Below are 19,972 nucleotides of genomic sequence, written 5' to 3'. Positions count from 1 at the left end.
AATCCGATTCACCAGCATGTGACATTTTATAATTAGAGTTCCGTGTTTGTGAACCTTGTTGTTCTCTCTTGCAGAAGTGTCCAGAACCCACAATGGCGTCTCATCTGAAGTATATCTCCTTGGGGATCCTAGTGTTTCAGACCACCAGCCTCGTCCTGACTATGCGCTACTCCCGGACACTGAAGGAGGAAGGGCCACGCTACTTGTCTTCCACGGCTGTGGTGGCCGCAGAGGTGCTGAAAATTGTAGCCTGCATCTTATTGGTGTATAAAGACAACAGTAAGTAAATGCTTAATTATTCCAAATGCCAATTTCCATAACGATGGTGTGTTGTGTACAGGGCTGTGGAGTCGGTAAGCAAAACCTCCGACTCCTCAATTGCCATGACTCCAACTCTGATTCCACGACTCAGACTCCCTCATACACGGCTCATGTTTAAGTGATCAATTTACTGTAGCACAGATTCATCTCCGCTAAAAGTCTAGACCCTTAGATCAGGAATAGGACAGACATTTATAGGACATTTCATAACTTTCCCAAATTCTTATGAAAAACTATTCCCCACAAACTGCATGAACTACTGTACCCAATTTATTACATATTTTAGGAGTCGGAGTTGATCCATTTTATACCTACTCCACCAAAATGGACTCTGACTCCACAGCCCTGGTTGTGTACACGTAACAATACATAATTATCTCACAAAACCAGTTAAAAACAGGAAAATTCTGTTTTGAATGAGTTGGTTAATTCCTGTTACTTTGTAGCCCCAAACATTTGCCTCTCCTTAAACCCCTTAAGAAAGCAGCCAGTGTTCGATTTTGCGTTTTTCATTTTTTTTTTTTTCTGAAGAGCAGTAACTTTTTTTTTTTTTTTTAATGATGAAATAGCCGTATGAAAGCTTGTTTTTTATTTCTAAAAATATAAAATTTATTTACCTCAATTTGGACTTTTTGTGTGTGTGCAATTTTGTATTTTTTTTCTTATTACTTTAATTTTTGGCCCAATGGGGACTCTGGTTTTAATTCATCAGTGTTTTCACCAGAAATTTGTCATAAAACACTTTGATAATCCACTATTGCTGTATATAGGACAAATCAGTCTTTTATTAAGTTCACAGGAATACCAATATGGCAACAGGGGCCTTCAGCAGGCCCCCCATTAACATGGCAGCCAATTGGCAGAGAAGCGTGGGAGCAATGGCTGCCCAAATGGACTTTCCCACAGTATGGTGAAAGTTTTAAATGCACTGTCATCGTTTAATCTGTTAAAATTGCACTGTCAAACAGCAGCGTTCCAAGCCATCTATGATCCTTATCCTGTGTACTTCATCATGTAGTGGTTCAGGGTGTGTGGATATATACAGTGGGGAAAATAAGTATTTGTCTTCAGATGTTGCCTTCTCACCAAGCTGCTTGCCTATTGTCCTGTAGCCCATCCCAGCCTTGTGCAGGTCTACTATTTTGTTCCTGATGTCCTTAGACAGTTCTTTGTTCTTGGCCATGGTGGAGAGGTTGGCGTTTGAGTGTGTGGACAGATGTCTTTTAGGTAACGAGTTCAAACAGGTGCAATTAATACAGGTAATGAGTGCAGAGTAGGGGGGCTTCTTAAAGAAAAACTAACAGTTCTGTGAGAGCCAGAATTCTACCTGGTTGGTGGGTGATCAACTACTTAATTAAATTGCATTTTATTGCATGAAATATTTAAAAATCATACAATGTGATTTTCTGGATTTTTTTTTTAGATTCTGTCTCACAGTTGAAGTGTACCTACAAAAAAAAATTACAGACCTCTCCATTCTTTGTAGGTGGGAAAACTTTCAAAATCGGCAGTGTATCAAATACTTATTTTCCCCACTGTACGTCATGGAGCGTGCTTAAATCATTTCACCCATCCGACGCTCTTTCATCGGGTGGTTGCCAGTATGTTTGCTTGCTTCCCAATAATTGAGCAGTGTATTCTTAGGAACAGTCGGCCCATGTAAATGCTCCATACAAACATCTGCAGCAGCAAAATGGTAGAACATTTTTAATAAACTCTATTTAGAAAGTTGCTTAACTTTGCATTAAGAGGTGTAGGGATTGTACTCACTCAGGTGCGATGAGAGGCAAACAGGAGGCATGTTCCTTTAAATGTCCATAGCTGTTTATTGGGCCATGTCCAACACCTTCCGTCTATAGGGACCTGGCACTACTAACTGTTCCACCAGCTTTTCCCTCCCTTTCGTGACCAGGTACAATAATTCCCCACTTATCATAAAATCGGGAAACCTTGTCATCCCCTGGCTCCTGTGCCACCCCATTTATGACCGTGACATTATTGAAGGCTTCCTTCAGAGTTAGGTCCCTATGTTGGGCAGACCCAAACTTCCCGCTGGTCACCCCTAACTCTGGAATGTCAGACTCAGGGGACCCTACCTCTTCATCCCCCACAAGGACACAAAAAGGAAACCTGTCTGACTCTGGGTGTGGTGATACCTCTTCAGGGTTACCTGGGTTCTTAGCCACTCCAGCGAACCCTGAACCCTCCCCCCACAGATGCTAAAATAAACAAAGTTCCGGCCTACAATGATAGAGTGCAACAAGTTCTGAACGACGCCGACCTCGTCGGGCTCAGTACCGTGAGCCGTTTCAATGTCCACTCTGGCCATGGGATAGGCTGTAGCATCGCCATGAATGCACTGTATGCCAACCTTTTTCCCCAGGATCAGTTGGAGAGGAAGAGTGGCCTTCACAAGGGTCACCAGACTCCCAGAGTCTAGCAGTGCCGTTACCTGCCGCCCGTTCACCTTCACGGGACACGCTTGTGGCCCCTCGCTGGGTGGACATTTCACACTGCAGACCAGATACACGTAATATGAACAGCGGCGTCCTATGCTGCAGTCCATCTGCTCGGGGGACAACGGATGGCTATATGGCCTGGGCCGTGGCACCTACAGCAGATCACATCACCCATAGGGACCTTGGATGCCCCACCCCCTTTTTGGCCTCCGCCCCCTGTTGGGACCCTTATTATGGAGTGGGCTGCCTTCCCAAGGAACCTTCAACCCTCTGGTATCTCTCGACCAGTCCGACCAGTTCATCCACATTCCGAGAATCACCCTGGGCAATCCAAGTCTGTATGAGCCTCGGTAGGGAGTGCACAAACCTGTCCATTACCACTCGCTCTACCATCTGCGCTGGCGTAGACGACTCCGGCTGCAGCCACTTCTGGACCAGGTGCAACAGGACAAACATTTGGGAGCGAGGGGGTTTGTCCCGGTAATATGCCCAGCAGTGGACCCGCTGTGCCCGGACAGTCATCATCACCCCCAAGCACGCCTGAATTTCGGTTTTTAATTTACCATACTCCTTGGCGTCCTGCAGAGCTAAGTCATAATAAGCCTCCTGGGGCTCCCCGTCAAGTATGACTCCAGTACCTCTGCCCACTGCTCTGGCGGAAGTCTCTCTCTCTCGGCGACCCTTTCAAACACCATCAGGAAGGCCTCTATATCATCCCCAGGGGTCATTTTCTGCAGGGCACCCCTTACCACTTTCCGGATGGAAAAATCGCCCACTGACCTTGTCGTCGGAGCTGTTGCCGAGCCACGGATCGCCTCTGCTAGCAAATCGATCTGCTGCTGCTGTTGTCGGCACTGGGCCTGCTGCTACAGCTGCTGCATAAGCAATTTAGTGGTCTCCTGTTGCTGTAGCATCTGTTGGTGCTGCGCTTGTTGCTGTTGATGTTGCGTTTGGTGCGCCTGCAACAATTGCTTGAGCAGGTCCCCCATCTTGTCCGGTGTCACTCGCTGGCTTATGGCAGACTTCATCCAAGACATGCAGTCCTTCTTTTAGCAGTCACATGTGTCCGCTGGGAACGCTGTCCGCACATGTAACACCAATTTTAGGGATTGTACTCACTCAGGTGCGATGCGAGGGCAAATAGGAGGCATGTTCCTTTAAAAGGGAATGTCACCCCCCTTGGCAATATCAGACCTCTACTATGGGCATACAGGTGATGGAAAAGTAAATCTATACATACCTGTATGGCCCATAGCAGAGGTCTGATTGCAGAGAAATCTGTTTTTATAAAGTCTGTTTTCCAGGGGCTTGGCGTCCGGGGGACCCCTCCTATCTGCGTACTATTCCCCTAAATCGCCGCCTCTGTGCTAAATTACCATATTCTCCTCCCCCCTCCCCGACGTGCCCTGCTCTGCCTCCCCTCCCGCGCATGCACAGAGCACCGCTCCCATGGAGCACGCTTTGTTTCCCTCCAGCCCCGTTTTGCTGTGTACTGCCAGCGGAGCGGAAGTCTCAGTGACTCACAGTCGCTTGCACAATACAAGGCTGCGGCGCAGTACGCAGCCAAAATGGGCCGGAGGGAAACAAAGCGCGCTCCATAGGAGGGGAGGCAGAGCAGGGCACATCACAGGGCCTGTCGCAGTGCCCTGTGACGTGCGAGGGAGGGGGGGGGGGATGTATGGCAATTGAGCACAGAGGCGGCGATTTAGGGGAATAGTAAGCAGATAGGAGGGGTCCCCCAGACACCAAGTCCCTGGAAAACAGACTTTATAAAACCAGATTTCTCAGCAATCAGACCTCTGCTATGAGCCATACAGGTATGTATAGATTTACTTTTCTATACCCTGTATGGCCATAGTAGAGGTCTGATATGGCCCGGGGGGTGGTGGGGGTGACCCATTCCCTTTAAATGTCTATAGCTGTTTATTGGCTTCATAAACTGTCAAAAGCAAAATGCAAACAGAGCCTTTAGTCCAGGCAAAAGAAAACAGTCCTTTAAGCAAAGTCTCTGGTAAACCGGACCTGTGATCACACTGGTTGGATAGCATCCAGCACACAGCTCAGTCTTGAGACAACACATAAGAGGCCTTCTCCCTCCAAACACTGAAGCATGTGCCAAACACACTCCATTATATAGGCTGTTAACCACACCCAGAGGTGAGGTATGTGGGTAGCTAGACCCGCCCATCTCTCTAAACTACCCGTAACCCATCTCCCAGGTGCACCAAACGATCCTCTTAGTGCTACATGCACTAGAGAAACACTGCGGGTTACATCAGAGACCAGCCATTTCTGTGACACATAACTCCCATCGACTACGTGACCATTAGCCACCTTAGAGGGTTTTCCAGGAACACAGAATATTCAATCATGGTAAAGGTCTGTGAGCAATTAAGAACTTATTTGCTGTTAAAATTATTTGGCGTTCCTGAGCTGTCACATGTGGGCACATGATCTCCAGCTCATTACATCTTGTTACAGCCATTAAAAGCACAGAACACAGAGATTTCCTGTCTGTGCTTGGAATGCAATGTAGCTTGTCAGTCACACAGCCCTGCACACGGAGGCAGGATTATAAATAGCGATGTCAGTGGACCCGTGATACTTGGCAAGTTGTGAGTGACTGACTGGGGAGGTGTACAGGGAGGGAGAGCAAAAGCCACACGAGTGGTTGAGGTTCCACAGCGAAGAATAGAAAACTTATAGTGGCATGTAAGTTTGGGCACTCCTGGTCAAGATTACTGTTATTGTGAACAGTTAAGTTGAAGATGAAATTAACTCTAAAAGGCCGAAAGTTAAAGATGACACGTTTCCTTTTGTATTTTAGGCAAAAAAATACATATAGTAATTTTTAACATTTTAAAAATTACAAAAACTAAAATGGGTCTACGCAAAAGTTTGGGCACTCTTGTAGATTTTTGTGTTCAGATAACTTTGACCAAGGTTTTTGACCTTAATTAGCCTGTTAGGGTTATGACTTGTTCACTATCATCGTTAGAAAAGGCCAGGAGATGCAAATTTCCCAGCTTTATAAAAACCCAGCCACATCTAACCTTGTGGCAAATATCAGCAGCTATGAGGTCTCCTAAGCAGCTGCCTAGCACTATGAAAATGGTGAAGGCCCACAGAGCAGGAGATGGCTAGAAGAAGATAGCAAAGCATTTTCAAATTGTCCTTTCCTCAGTTCAAAATGTAATTTAAGAAATGGCAGTTACCAGGAACAGTGGAGGAAACGATGAGGTCTGGAAGACCAAGCAAAATTTCAGGTTGCTGCTCGTAGTTTTGCTAGAGAGGCAAATCAGAAACCCAGCTTGACTGCAAAAGAGCTTCGGAAAGATTTAGAGACTCTGGAGTTGTGGTACATTGTTCTACTATTCAGAGACACCTTCACAAATATGGCTGAGTCATCAGAAGAAAACCTCTGCAACCTGCTCACCATAAAATTCAGCGCAAGTATGCAAAAGAACATCTAAACAGCTGATGTATTTTGGAAACAAGTCCTATTGACTGATGAGGTTAAAATAGAACTTTGGCCACAATGATCAAAGGTACTGTATGTGTGGAGAAAAAAGGGCACAGAATTTCAGGAAAAGAACATCTCACCAACCATTAAGCATGGGGGTGGATCAATCATGCTTTGGGGTTGTGCTGCAGCCAATGCCACAGGGAACATTTTGCAGGTAGAGGGAAGAATAGATTCAATGAAATTTCAATGAATTCTTGATGCAAACATAGCACCATCTGTAAAAAAGCAAAATTAGAAAAGAGGATGGCTTCTACAAATGGATAATGATCCTAAACACATGTCAGAATCCACAATAGACTACCTGAAAAGGTGCAAGCTTAATATTTTACAATGGTCCTCACAGTCCCCTGATCAGAACATCATTGAAAATTGTAGCTAGACTTCCAAATAGCAATGCATGCAAGACAACCCAGTAATATCACCGAACTGGAAGAATTTTCCAAGGAAGAATGGAATGAAAATCCCTCAAACACCTGTCTGGCTACAAAAAGCATTTACAAGCTGTGATACTTTCAAAAGTAGGTGCTATGACGTACTAACCATGCAGGGTGCCCAAACTTTTGCATTGGTGCATTTTCTTTTTTGTAGTTTTAAAAACGTAAAAGGTTATTTATATCTATCATCTTTAACTTTAGGCCTTTTAGAGATCATTTCACCTTCAACTTGCTCAACTGTTCACAATAATAGTAATTTAGCCCAGGGGTGCCCAAACTTTTACATGCCACTTTATTACAAAGTTGCTTATTTTCATGAGTACTATTGATTTATGAAATAAAAATGGAAATGACTGTTACTCTCTAAAGGGAATCTGTCACGGAATTTCTTTGTAGTATATGAATATTATCCTGAAATGGGGCTTGGGCAGCCCTTTCTGGATATGTATTCATATTTCTTTGTGGTCTTCTTGTGATGCGATCCTCGGGCATATAGCAGTCTGACTGAATCAGTGATGTCAGCGCAGAGGGGTGGGGATTATGGGCGGGGGAAGGAGTAAGTAGTCATTAGAATATATATAAGCTTGCCTATCGGTGACACTGGCAGAAGGGTGGGTAGCATTATGGGTGGGGGAAGGGGTAAATATTCATTTATAATTTTATATATTTTGACTTGCTTGTGCAAGACAATAAATTTGTCCGGGGCTTACAGCAACACAATGGGGCCACGTAGAGGACTAAAAATGATGGTATATATCCTGAAAGGGCTGCCCAAGCCCTATATCCTGGCAGCCCAGGATACCATTAGTAATTACCTGACAGATACCCTTTAGTCCACATACTTGACACGTTCTAATATGCAAAATAAGGATACTTATATCCCAATACCAACCAATACTGCCTCCAAAACTCACTAGCAGATGCTCTTTCGGGCAGGGTTTGCTCAAGCCCAACTCCTGTTGAACTTCAGTTTTTGGGACTGTCCCATTAAATTCATGACTGTTAGTAAATCTAGGGCAAGCAATACTGTTTGTGTTAAGGGGACGGTTGCAAACAACTTTATTAAATAATGGAAAGAAACCGAAACCGGGGTCCGCGATGCAGCCTAGAGGACTGCGGCCGAACACCTTCCGGGTAAGAAGGTAAAACAACCAACTAATATATCAATCCCTTCCGTGTTACTGCACAGCGGAACGGGAATAGGGATTCGCACTATCTCCGTTAACTGCACGAGAGATGTGCGATAAATAATGTAGCTGTAGCCCTGTTAACTGCACAGAGGCTACGCAGTAGGTGCTGGGACGTGTGTGACTCACGACGGCGAATATGTGCTCCCAGCCGGCGTGCTACCGGACTGAGGAGTATCTCTTCACGTGGCTTACAGGCGGTGCCGGGAATACGGCGTCTGCAGACTGCTCGGGAGACCACAGAATCCACCGATGGCTCCGAACCCACTTCGAATCCAGCAAACACCCGACGCCTAACATTATCCCCCCTTCTAACATACCCCTCCACTTGAAGCTCATTTTCCTCAACGCCTAACAGTTTGTATATTAGTTTGTGTTTTAAAACATTTTGTTGAGTATTGTATTCTGTGGTGTTATAACTATTATCTATCTGGTATAATCACCTTTTAAATATTAAAACCATAAAAGGCCACACATGTAGAAGACACACGAGGTGCCTCAGCTGTCTGTAAGATAGAGGTCTACAATAATTGCAAAAAGCGACCTGATGGCAAACATACAACTAACCTACCTTATAGTACTATGACCAAACTATAGCGTAGAAGTGTGTGCGATGCCTTTTCCTTAACCCCTTTTATACCTCCTTACAATGTAATAATATAATACAGCACCCAAGGACATGCACAACTACAACTGGCAGAACAAAAGTGAGTACAAGACCCTACGCAGGCAAATGCCTATAGAGCAGCAGGTGACCTCTGCTCACAATGTGCATTTTGCATAGAATAATTTTATATGGTTATAATATTTATTGCTATTAAAGTTATAATTAGTTCTAATGTTGTGTCCTGCATTGTTCATCTTGTTATATGCAGAAAGGACTGTTAATAAGGGGATATCTAAATGACATAGTTGCCTTCTTAAACACCAAAATTTTGCTTCCGATTTGTGTTTTATAGGCTGTAGTGTACGAGCTCTGAACAGAGTCATTCATGATGAGATCATCAATAAACCGATGGAAACTCTGAAACTTGCCATACCTTCTGGCATCTACACCCTGCAAAATAACCTCCTCTATGTTGCACTGTCCAACCTCGATGCCGCCACTTACCAGGTGCGTGCCCCTACCTAATGCAAATGGACTTTACAGGAGCCCATTAACTCTCAGCTTTGCAGTTGGTGACCCGTACAATAATTTGACCCATTTTATAAACTTCTGTCCCATCCCCCATTTTACTCAGGATTTCCCATAAATTATTCCACTCGACACTATTGAATGCTTTCGCCACGTCGAAGGACATTATTGCTCTGTGCCCGTTTTCGCACTACATAATTGCAGGTTAAGGTATAAGCATCTAATATTAATAGCCGCGGACCTATTAGGCATGAAACCTGTTTGGTCTTCATGTATTAGCTCCGTTATAACTTTATTAAGCCTAATAGCTAGTACTTTAGCAAATACTTTTACATCTACCGGTAGCAGAGATATTGGTCTATATCAATCCTGTCACTCAGGGTTTTTTCTTGGCTTCAGTAGCAGGATAATATTTGCTTCATTCATTGAAGCGGGTAACCTTTTAACTATTGCTGCTCCTTCCAAGACTCAGCAGTCTAGGAAGCAGAATCTCTCTATATATTCTTTAAAAAATTCTCCAGGAAGACCGCCAGAGCCTGGGGCCTTTTCATTTTCAAGTTTACCTAATGCCTCCTCCAACTCTTCCACATCCAATGGTTGGTGTAAACTCCTTCTAGATTTTACTGATAATTTAGGGAGTTTTACCCCCTACAAGTATGACATTATATCTTCCTCCCGTGCTGCAGATCTAGTGTTGTATACATCTCCTTAATATTGGCTTAAGACCACTAGGATATCCGAAGTGACCGTGCTTGTATTCCCCTCTCTCGACACAAGTCTGTGTGATGACCCCTCCTGTGCCTCAACTATTAATGATAGCAAGTGTGCCGCACTCTCCCTCTCAATTAAATAATTTTGTTTAATGAACAGGAGAGTGCTAGTAAGTGATCTGTCAGGTTTTTTTGAGCTACTTCCCACTGTATTCAAAGGCCTTCATTGTATCCCACACTGTATTATCCTCCGCTGATCCCTCATTGCACCTGAAAAATTCTGAAATCATGGCTGACATTGACCCCCTAATAGCCTGTAACTAATATGGATGCAGGCACCAAAGAGGCCTCCTCACTTGAATGCCCACCCCCATCTGTAACCGTATCGGCAATGGAGCATTGTCCAAAAGATTTCTAGATATAAATTCTACTGTTTTGTAATGTGTCTCAAAATGGCTTCATTCCCGATAGCCAAATCTGTGCGGGAGAACGACTGATGGGAAGAGGAGCAGCCTAAATATTGTTTGACACCTGGATGCCTCAAGCACCACAGATCCAGCATTCCTGTTTCTGACAATAAGTAATGCAGACAGCATTTTGGGGTACATAACCAGAATGATGTTTATCCCAGTAAGGATGGGGATAAGCATTAAAATCTCCCACCACTACTACAGGGAAATTTGAATAATTTTCTGTAACAGTGTCAAAAAAATATTAATTTCTCCCTCCCAGACCCCTCTTCTTCCCCTCCCCTATAGTAATTGTCAAAATAGAAGAGCTGACACTTGGCCAGTTGCGTCTATGCAAATTAACGCACACATGAGAAGTGCCTTATAAGCAAATGCTAGCACATTGGGTGCTACCAAACCCAATTAACACAGGCTTGTGATAAATTTACATCTAGCTGAGAATGTTGTATTCCTAAGAGCTTCAAAAGAACTCCGTCACACTACTCACAATTCCCAGCCACAAACTCCAGGATGTCCGGAGCCGGCACGAAATAGGGAATAACTAAAATTCCATACGTCCGATAATAATGGGGCCCATATTTTTAGTGACAGGGTCAGCTAAGGACCAATATGCTTATTTTCCTGTAGCTGTAAGCCCCTCCGGGGAGCTGGGGCGCAACAGTACCAAAATAGCAGACTGCAACTATGTTGTGTGTGTGTGTGTGTGTGTGTGTGTGTGTGTGTGTGTGTGTGGTCTCTGGAGAAAGGTGAAATCATGATAGAAAATATGGTACCACTTCCGGGCTTCTGCGACCAACCGGCGATAAATTATCTCAAAAGCCAGATATTCTAATAAAAATATGAAGGCTGCAGTCCAGCCCACATGATATCATCCCAGGGGGTGTGTTTGCAGGTCTCCCCTTCGGCATAAAGGACACAGCCGAAGGAGGAGTAGTATTCATTGCCGGGGGGTATAGAGAGATACTGTAAACAACAGATCACGTTTGATAACGTTCAAATCAAAGTGGGGTGCCCCCCTCCAGCTATATTGAGTCGTCTCTGCGATCTTATAGTAAGTCTTCTTTAATCCTTATTATTTTGTGTAACTGCATATGTATTGTATTGCCTCCTTTTGTAAAATCTTTGTATATTTTTCCTAAACACTGCCTCCCTTTTGGATTAAATATAAAATTTAATAGTTCTGTTTCTTTTGTCCTGCAATCGTTCCCTCCTTTGAAGCCATACACTACCAGAACGCAGGCGTCTGACCAGGCCTGTATTATATTTCAAACTGGCCGGTGGTGGCAGCGAATAATAGTAATTGGGCAATCATGAAGCTGGCAGTAACCGTACGTGGCGTATACACATATTCCATGCATTGGAATCTGAAGGTGTGACGCCATACGCTTTCTGCTCGCTAGCTGATAGCTATGTAGTGAGTAACCGGGGACGTGTGCGCACAGATCTCTGACGAAATCCTGACAGAGTGATGGCAAAGGTGAGATTTTGTGTGATCTTCCCGGTGTCGTCGCTGGCGTCCCTGGCAGAGATGATTAATTTCAGAACCTCTGAGGCATGTGACAAATAGACTGAATGAAATCCTTTCCCCACCCATGCCCTATTCATTAGATGTAATCTGTCATTTTTCATATACGTTTCTGATATGCTGATTATACCGGGCTGGTATTGGCGTAACCAATCAAACACCGCCCCCTCTCCCAATCCCCTGACATCCCATGCCACAATATTAAGTACATACGCCATTCCCATATATGAGATCATACCTGACAGCATAACTCTCAGCTGTGCACTCCCTTATACTGTGTCACTTTTTCTAGCATTTTCCAGAAAGGTTGTAGTTTCCCTGGTGCAAAAAAACCTTTTAACAACCATAACTGATACATCATGAAATTAAACTTAAACCTCCCAACCAGTGGAAGATTAGGCTATTCAAATTCTCCTGAATTTGGAAAACATAACCAATACTATTTTTCCATTTAAGATCTAGAAAACCAAACAGTTAAGCTCAACCTGCAACACTTAAATCCCCTTAAAGGGAATCTGTCACCCCCTGAGCGATATCAGACCTTTACTATGGCCATACAGGGTATAGAAAAGTAAATCTATATTTACTTTTCTATACCCTGTATGGCCATAGTAGAGGTTTGATTGCAGAGAAAAGTGTTTTTATAAACTCCATTTTGCACAGGCTTGGCGTTCCCCGGATGCCAGAAATCCCCGCTTATGTGCTTATTATTCCCCCAAATCCCCGCCTATATGCTTAGTTACCATACTCCTCCCCGCCCCTGGAGGGTGCTGTGACGTGCAGTGTGCTCCCTGACTTCCCGGGCATGCTCAAAACGCCACTCACATAGAGCTCACATAGAGCGCGCTTTGCTTCATCCCGGCCTGTCTCTCTGTGCACTGCGCCGCAGGGTTCTATTGCGCAGGCGCCGGGAAATCAAGGAGCACAGTGCACGTCAAAGGGCCCTGTGATGTGCAGGGGAGGGGGAATATGGTAGCTAAGCAGATAGGCGGGGATTTCTGGCATCCAGGGGACGCCAAGCGTGCAAAACAGAGGTGATAAAAGCACATTTCTCTGCAATCAAACCTCTACTATGGGCCATACAGGTATGTATACATTTACTTTTCTATACCCTGTATGCCCATAGCAGAGGTCTGATATCTCCCAGGGGGTGACACATTCCTTTTAATTACAAGGGATCATTACATCAGACCAGCTCAGAACTAGCCGGTTCTTAGAGTAGTTGGGAAAAAGATATAGCAAAGCCAATGGTGTGGATACGTAACCAGTGTCCCTTCCCTCAAGAAACGCCTCCTTTTCCATTTTCATGTCGCTTAGACAGTTAGTGTCCATCCAAGCCAACGCCGATTTGGGATTCTCAAACATCTGAACTTTCCTCGCTGCCGCCGCTCTAGGACGTGCAGGATATAGCATAGAATATGGAATTTGTTTTGCACGCTGTCTCCTTTTTATGTCCATGAATTGTGCTCTCCTCCTCTGCACCTTTGCTGAAAAATCCAGATATATGGACACAGCGGCTCCGTTGATGGTTAAAGCTTTGCGATCTCTTGCTTTATGTAGAATCATATCCCTGTCTCGAAAATGGAGAAGTTTCATTTATAAAAGGGCAAAGTGGTGCGCCGGGAGGCCCTGGGTGCCCGTTCAATAGCAAAGAAGGGGGACATCTTCTTTACCAAACCTATCTACAAGCCAAGAGTCAAAATAAATGACTGGGTTTTGGCCCTTCACCTTTTCTGGCACCCCAACAATGCGCAGATTGTTTCACCGTGACCTATTTACGATGTCCTCAACTTATTAAGAAGCATATTAACATTTGGCTTGTTTGTTTTGGTCTCCTTCTGCATACCAAGGACTGTCCTCCACCTTACCAAGTCTTTTCTCCACCTCCCCCATCCTTTCATTGAATTTCAGCATGTCTTGTCTGAAGTGATTGATGTCTTCTTTAATTTCCCCAACTTGCAATCTGAGACCATCTGTAGTGGAGCTGCAGCCATTTATCACAGTGTAAATTTCTCTGAGAGAAGGCTCCTTATCTCCCTCCCGTGCCATATCTGCACACATGAGCCCCCTCTTGGGATCAAGCTCCCTCAATTGCTACCGCGGGAGTGGCGCCGTTACCTCCTGCTTCTTCTCCATATTGTCCTCCTCGTCCTCTCCTTCCGATTCCTGAGTTATCGTGTGCTGTGCAGAGTGAGTGGGGGAGTTGTTCACCAGCCTGCCATATCTCCACAGTTTAGCTGCCATGTTCTCTGCCATGTCCTGACTCTGTTAGGGCTGTTGTGAGGAGGCGCCGTCTTGGACGCCGCAATTTCACGATCCCTCTCTGTCACGCAAAGTGTGGGAAAGACTTAGTGCAACACAAAGAGAAGAGGGAAAGGGAGCCCAGCCTCTAGGGAAAGGAGGAAGTGGAGACCTCCTAGGCTGATCTACTATCACCCTGTCTCCACTAACGTCCCTGTATTGGCTCTTCACCAATCGCCGCACGCGAACCTCGCCCTGTCTTTCCCTGGCGTTGGGCCCTGCCTAGGGAAGGGAGGGGAATGAGCACTAGTTGATCCTCACTGACCACTAAAGGCAACAAGGGGGAACAAACAAGGAAAGATGGCTTAGCTTTTAGTCGACTTCAGAGAGATTAACACCCGTCCTCATATCCAGAGATGATGAAGTAATGCACTTGCTCGGAGCCTTCACAAAGGGTAATGTGAGTATCGCCGGCACATCCCTCCAGCAGACAGCAGGTATTTATACACCCAGGCCAGGGTGTTAATTAGCCAGAGGAAGGTAACCGCTGGGTCCTAGAGAGACAGCCTCTAAGAAGGTGTCTGTAATGCCAAACGTAGAGATCTCCTGCAACCAACTGCAGGGAGACGGTCTGTCACTTCTGACACACCCGTGACGCTCTCCTTCTGAGTTTAGCTGCTCGTCATCCCCACCTCTGATCTGCACCAGATTTTGCTCCGGATATCTTCTTTCAGGTCTGGATTTGTTTATGCACGCTGGGCTGATGGTGGTATTCTACCAGGATGTTGAGCAAGAGATCAGCTCCGCACTTCTTTCTTACATGGCCGCTAGGACACGTCCCCTGCTTTTTAGAAGTGTAATGAAACTAAATATTTAATTCATCTGAGATTTTATAAAAACCCAAAAATCACACATTTAAGTGATTTTTATAGGATTCATTTTTGCACAAGAGCTTATATTCATGATATAATTCACGTTCTAATGATCTTCTTAATTTTTTTTTTCTCTTTTCCAGGTTACCTATCAGCTCAAAATTCTCACAACTGCTTTATTCTCAGTGTCCATGTTGCAAAAGAAGCTCACAAAGTATCAGTGGCTATCTCTGGTCATTCTTATGGCCGGAGTAACGTTTGTCCAGGTATTGTAAAGACGATATGTGACCTGTTTATCTTGACTTTATACCCGACAGAATCAAAATCTTACACTCCTGTTGATCTTATTGTTATGACGTTTTGTACATTTTTATAATGTTACTAAAACACACTCTGTACTAAAATTATTTTAATTGTTATAGGTATTATTGGGGTTCGAGAGGTTCCCTCCATGCATTTCGGATGTCATTTTTATGTCATCTGGAACATGCTACCAACTCAAACTAAAATCCGAGATGAATTTTGGGTTCCACTCTGCCCACTTTATACAAAAAATGGTCATATCCTTACTACTTTCTTTTCTTTGATGTCATCAGTCTGCTTAGATGGTTAAAGAAGCACTTCCATCAAAGACTATATATTGCAATCATCATGTTATGTAGTACTGTGTACTTACAATTGCTCTTTGTACCCAGCTAATTCTTCTCTTTTCTCTACTTTATTTAGAAGCAGACGCTTTTCCCTTCATCAGTCACCCCCCTCTTCAACTCCTGAGCCAGCTGCTCCCTCCTCCCCCTGCCAGGGACTTTTGCAGTGTCTCATGACTCATACTTGAAAAATGGACTTCCTCTTTCTAGAGGGTGATTCAGTTACTACTTTACCCGGAAAAATTGCTGTACCTTCTAAAAGACTATCTTGTCTACTCCCAAACGTTAGTTCATGAGAAACTGATGATGTTTTGAAGCAGACGTTGATAATCTCCACCGTTCACATCCCTGCACGCACTGTTCCATATTGTTGAATGTATTCCGTAGGACGTCTGGGGTCATAGCCTGAATATTTTTGCATGTTCTCTCGGAGTGCCTGCAATGTTTAGGGTTTGATACTGTAGGCTGTACACCAGGCCTCAAAAGAAAACATCCAGCGGCGTTAAATCGGGTGATCTTGGTGGCCACAATCCCTTGGTTATTACTCTTGTCATCAAAGAAGGCTTCAATACAAGGTTTTGACGTCTGATTTCAACCTCCAAACTTCTTTAGACACTCACTTTGGCAACTCCTTAAAGGACTCAGGTTTCACAATGAAAACGCGCTACTCCAAACTGTATATTGTAAGGCAGCGCTAGTCATCATGCTGGGGGACACTCGCTGCACCGGGTCAATTAAAGCACACCAGCCAAGTTTTCCAGTATTTCACAATCCAGCAGTTTATTACTCTTCATAACCGCTTATAACAGAGTCCAACTCAGTGGCTCGCCGACATATTGCACATATAATGTCCAGGAGCCTTTCAAGCAGCAGACAGGCCCACTTGGCTCCAGTTACAGCCTTCAGCAAAGTCACTTATATCAATGTCCATATAACGCAGTGTTTTACCTTTGCCGGGTTTTAGCTGCTTCAGTCTTGTTCTGCCACAGCTGTGGCTTTACGGCTTCCCAGATGGGGTTCTCCAGCCCTCGTACCTTCAAAGGCTACTGGTATGTTTTCACACCTAACATCCAGCCTCTGCCTTCCAGGACTCTTGCCTTCCAAGCCTCTGGCCCTCCAAGGCTACTGGGATCGCTTACACCTAAGAATCCAGCCTCTGCCTTTCAGGCTTCACTAGGCCTCACTAAGCCTCTCCAGGCTAACTGTGTCCCACACACGGGAACAAGCCTCACGCCTTTCACACCTGTCTCAAATCTACCAGGGTTTATATATCCTCTAGTGCACACACAGGACCTGTGCTGATGTCAGTCATGTGATCAGACCTTCTGTGTGCACAGGACCTGTGCGATGTTAGTCATGTGACCAGTCACCTGGGGAAGGTACATGGTCGGCCAAAACACACCCTGGACCATTACAGTAATGCCGCAAGCCGCTGCATTACATATCCCCCCCTCTGTTCAAACTTGTGGGGTTGAACACATAATATACACAATCACCTTATAACCCACAGTTCACACAGAGACCATGCACTTGACAATTGTGCTGCTCAGCCCCTGGAACATTAGTCATAGACATTAACCCATTCGTTAGGGACCTACCATCTGTCATTGTCACTGACTTCGTCCAAGTCACCTTTCCGGGTCGTAACCTTGTCAGACCTCCCCCGCTCCCAGCTGTCAGTCGTAACCTTGTCAGACCTCCCCCGCTCCCAGCGGTCAATACAGCAGTGTGACTCGCATGCCCTGGTGTCTAAGGTCCGGTTCGACTCCGTACTCTCCCGTACTCTAATGGGTCGTTTGTATGGGCCTCTCAAACCTGAGTTACTGGATGTCTCACTACCTCTAAACCCACGCCCACTACTCTCAGGACATCTTGAAAGGTCCCTAACTTCAGCTGTAGCTGTTTTGTTATTTAGGGGGCCCTTTTTCTGTCTGGTCTCACAATTTCTAGACGGCTGCCACCTTCTGCTGCTCAGGCGATGCTGCCTTTCCATTTGCAGTCTAGCGAGATTGAAATGTTCTACCTCTCGCAGGTAGGTCACTCTGTACTCCATCAGCATGCGTATATATGCAAGACTTTCTTCCGTTCCTACAGCGGAGAATGACACCATGCCGTCTTCATCTGGTATCCAGTCCTGACGATCACGTGGACTGCTTACTTTCATCACACCAGACTTCTTTACCATCATCTGCATGGCTCGGCCATTTCTCCCAATAAGCTTTCTTACCAGAGCCTGAGGCACCCGGATGACCTCTTCCCGCAGACTGTGAGCTTTTCTCATAAACGCCAGTTGTCTAACGGCTTGTTCCGTCTTCAACCGGAGAAACCGCTTCGTGCGAATACATCGCCAGTGCATGTCACTTAGGATCGCCACCCTCTTCACTGTGACTTCGGTCGTGGACAGGACCACAAGCTGTTTAGCTTCTGAGGTCGAGTACACCTTACAGGCTCCCACGGCCTTCTTAAACTCTTCATGCACGGACTCACTGGTGCATTCTTCTCTCAAATCCATCTATGAGGCACTTGTACTGAGAGGTTTCTGTCTCACCAGTGGTCTCCAAACGATCATCTAGCTCCGGTTTCAGGGGCAACTGACTTTCAGCTTCTTCACCCTGTATGCTTCCCCTGAGCTGACTCACAGCTACAAATTCAAGAATTTTCATCTTGACCACTTCCATCTCATACTTATCTTCTGTTAACACACTCTCTTAGCTCTCCTCAGGTTCACCTTCTCATGGTATAAAGGAGTAAGTGCAACTTTTTTTTTCTTTTCCTTCTCCAAGGAGGCCTCGTTCACTGAGTGATACTTTGCCAGGCGACTTTTGAGCCCGAAAACTTCTTCCTCTAGCTCAGCTACTCGCCTCTCAGCAGCCCATCTCTGAAGCTCTTCCTGCTTCAGCTGCTCCTTTAACAGTAGAGTTCTCTCAGACCTCTCTGTCTCCAATGCGCCCACTCGGCTCTCAACAGCCAGTCTCTCAAGCTTCTCTTGCTTCAAATGGGCTTGTAGCGTCTCCTTGATCTCTGCTTTTACATCCACCAAATCACCCAAGCTCGCCTTATTCAAAGAGGCATTTGCTTCATACCTCCCTTCTCCGACAGACTCCTCCATCCTGCAGAAACTTTCCTTAAGGCACGTCTCTGCCCTCTGGAGATCATCACAGAACGTCTGCAGCTCCTTCACCTGAGCTTCCAGACCTAGGGTCTTTCTGCGGAGATCATCATTTTCATCACGGTTGTCCTGCAGAGTGGTCTCAGCCACTTGGCGCATGTGCTCTGAATCCGCCTTATCATCCTCTAGTTTTTCTTTAACCCTGAGGAGATCCTCATAGTCTCTCTTAATTTGTTGCAGTTCCCCACTGCGTTCACCATATTCCTTCTTGGATTCACACAGCTCCCGGTTGAACTGTTCGCGCAGTCATTCTAGGTTTTGTTCACGCCCAGAAACTTCATCCTGCAGCGCCTCCTTCTCAAGCTTCAACTGCAAAACCTCCTCCTTGGTTTTGCGGCGGTCCTCCTTAATTTCCTGGAACATTTCCTTCCATTGGTTAATTTCCTCTTTTCTTCCCTCCAGGTCTCGCTGTAAGTTCCTCACAACCTGGTATATTTTCTGCCGTTCAGACTCCAGGCTCCGCTGGTCTGAGGACACGTTCTCCAGGTTTTCCCATAGTTGCTGCACGTCACTCTGACACTGCTGCCTGATAGGCTCCAGCTCTTGGTCATGACTGGGCACCTCCTCTTTCAGGGCTGTCAGATCCTGATCCTTCTGTTTCAGTACTGTACCGGAGGTTGCTACTTGCAACGTCACCTCTTCTTCTGCCTCTAAAGGAGGATCCACACTTGGAACAAAGGCGCGCACACAGTACTACATTTTCTTTATTTTCACTTGCAGCCTAGACTACAGGAGCAACCTTTTTGTGGCCCTTGCGCCGTCTACGACGAGAGGGGGACTCTCTCCCCTCGTCTAGCCCCTCCTGACTGAACTCTCTTTCTACTTTCATAGTGTCACAGTCGGTTGTGGGGTCTGTGTCACTCCCCATGGTGTTGTAGACCAACAAGACACCTCCCACCTTGACGTCAACCCCTTCTACTGGAGCTACCCCGTTATCAACGGTCAAATTGTCATTTTTAGGCGGTACCAACCCACAACCAGTAACAAATTTTGGTTTCCTATACTCCACGCTCTTGTGAAAATCCGCCCCTTTTTGAGACTCCGCCCACTTTTGGACACCCACACCTGTAGGGGGAATTTTACAAAAAAAATCAGCAATAGTCTTAGGACCCAGTTCACAACATCTCTTACCACCTCCCCGGGCACTCTGGGACAATACTGGCACCCCCGGAGAGTTCACAGAATGGTCCACTGCCGCCATTCTATACGGTGCCCACAGCTCCTGCCGTTCCTGCACCATGTCCTCTAGATGTTTCTCAAATACCTGCTGCGGTTT

At 45.5% G+C, this 19,972-nt stretch overlaps 1 protein-coding gene across 7 annotated transcripts in view; it reads left to right on the top strand.

Moving 5' to 3' along the window:
- The window catches only part of SLC35A3 (solute carrier family 35 member A3), a 120,623-nt gene that overhangs the window by 76,329 nt on the left and 24,322 nt on the right, over positions 1-19,972 (top strand). For all 7 annotated transcript variants that reach the window (XM_073643059.1, XM_073643060.1, XM_073643061.1 and 4 more), the window contains 3 exons: positions 75-279; positions 8,887-9,041; positions 15,024-15,146. In XM_073643059.1, the coding sequence (XP_073499160.1) occupies positions 93-279; positions 8,887-9,041; positions 15,024-15,146 (465 nt within the window). In that variant the 5' untranslated portion in view covers positions 75-92. The remainder of the gene's footprint in view (positions 1-74; positions 280-8,886; positions 9,042-15,023; positions 15,147-19,972) is intronic.

This window comes from Phyllobates terribilis, unplaced genomic scaffold (assembly GCF_046119375.1).
Source record: "Phyllobates terribilis strain yellow unplaced genomic scaffold, ASM4611937v1 Scaffold_8__6_contigs__length_399053987, whole genome shotgun sequence".
In the NCBI taxonomy this organism is placed as follows: domain Eukaryota; kingdom Metazoa; phylum Chordata; class Amphibia; order Anura; family Dendrobatidae; genus Phyllobates; species Phyllobates terribilis.
Note: the sequence above shows the minus strand (reverse complement) of the source record. Positions and strands in the feature narration are given on the sequence as shown.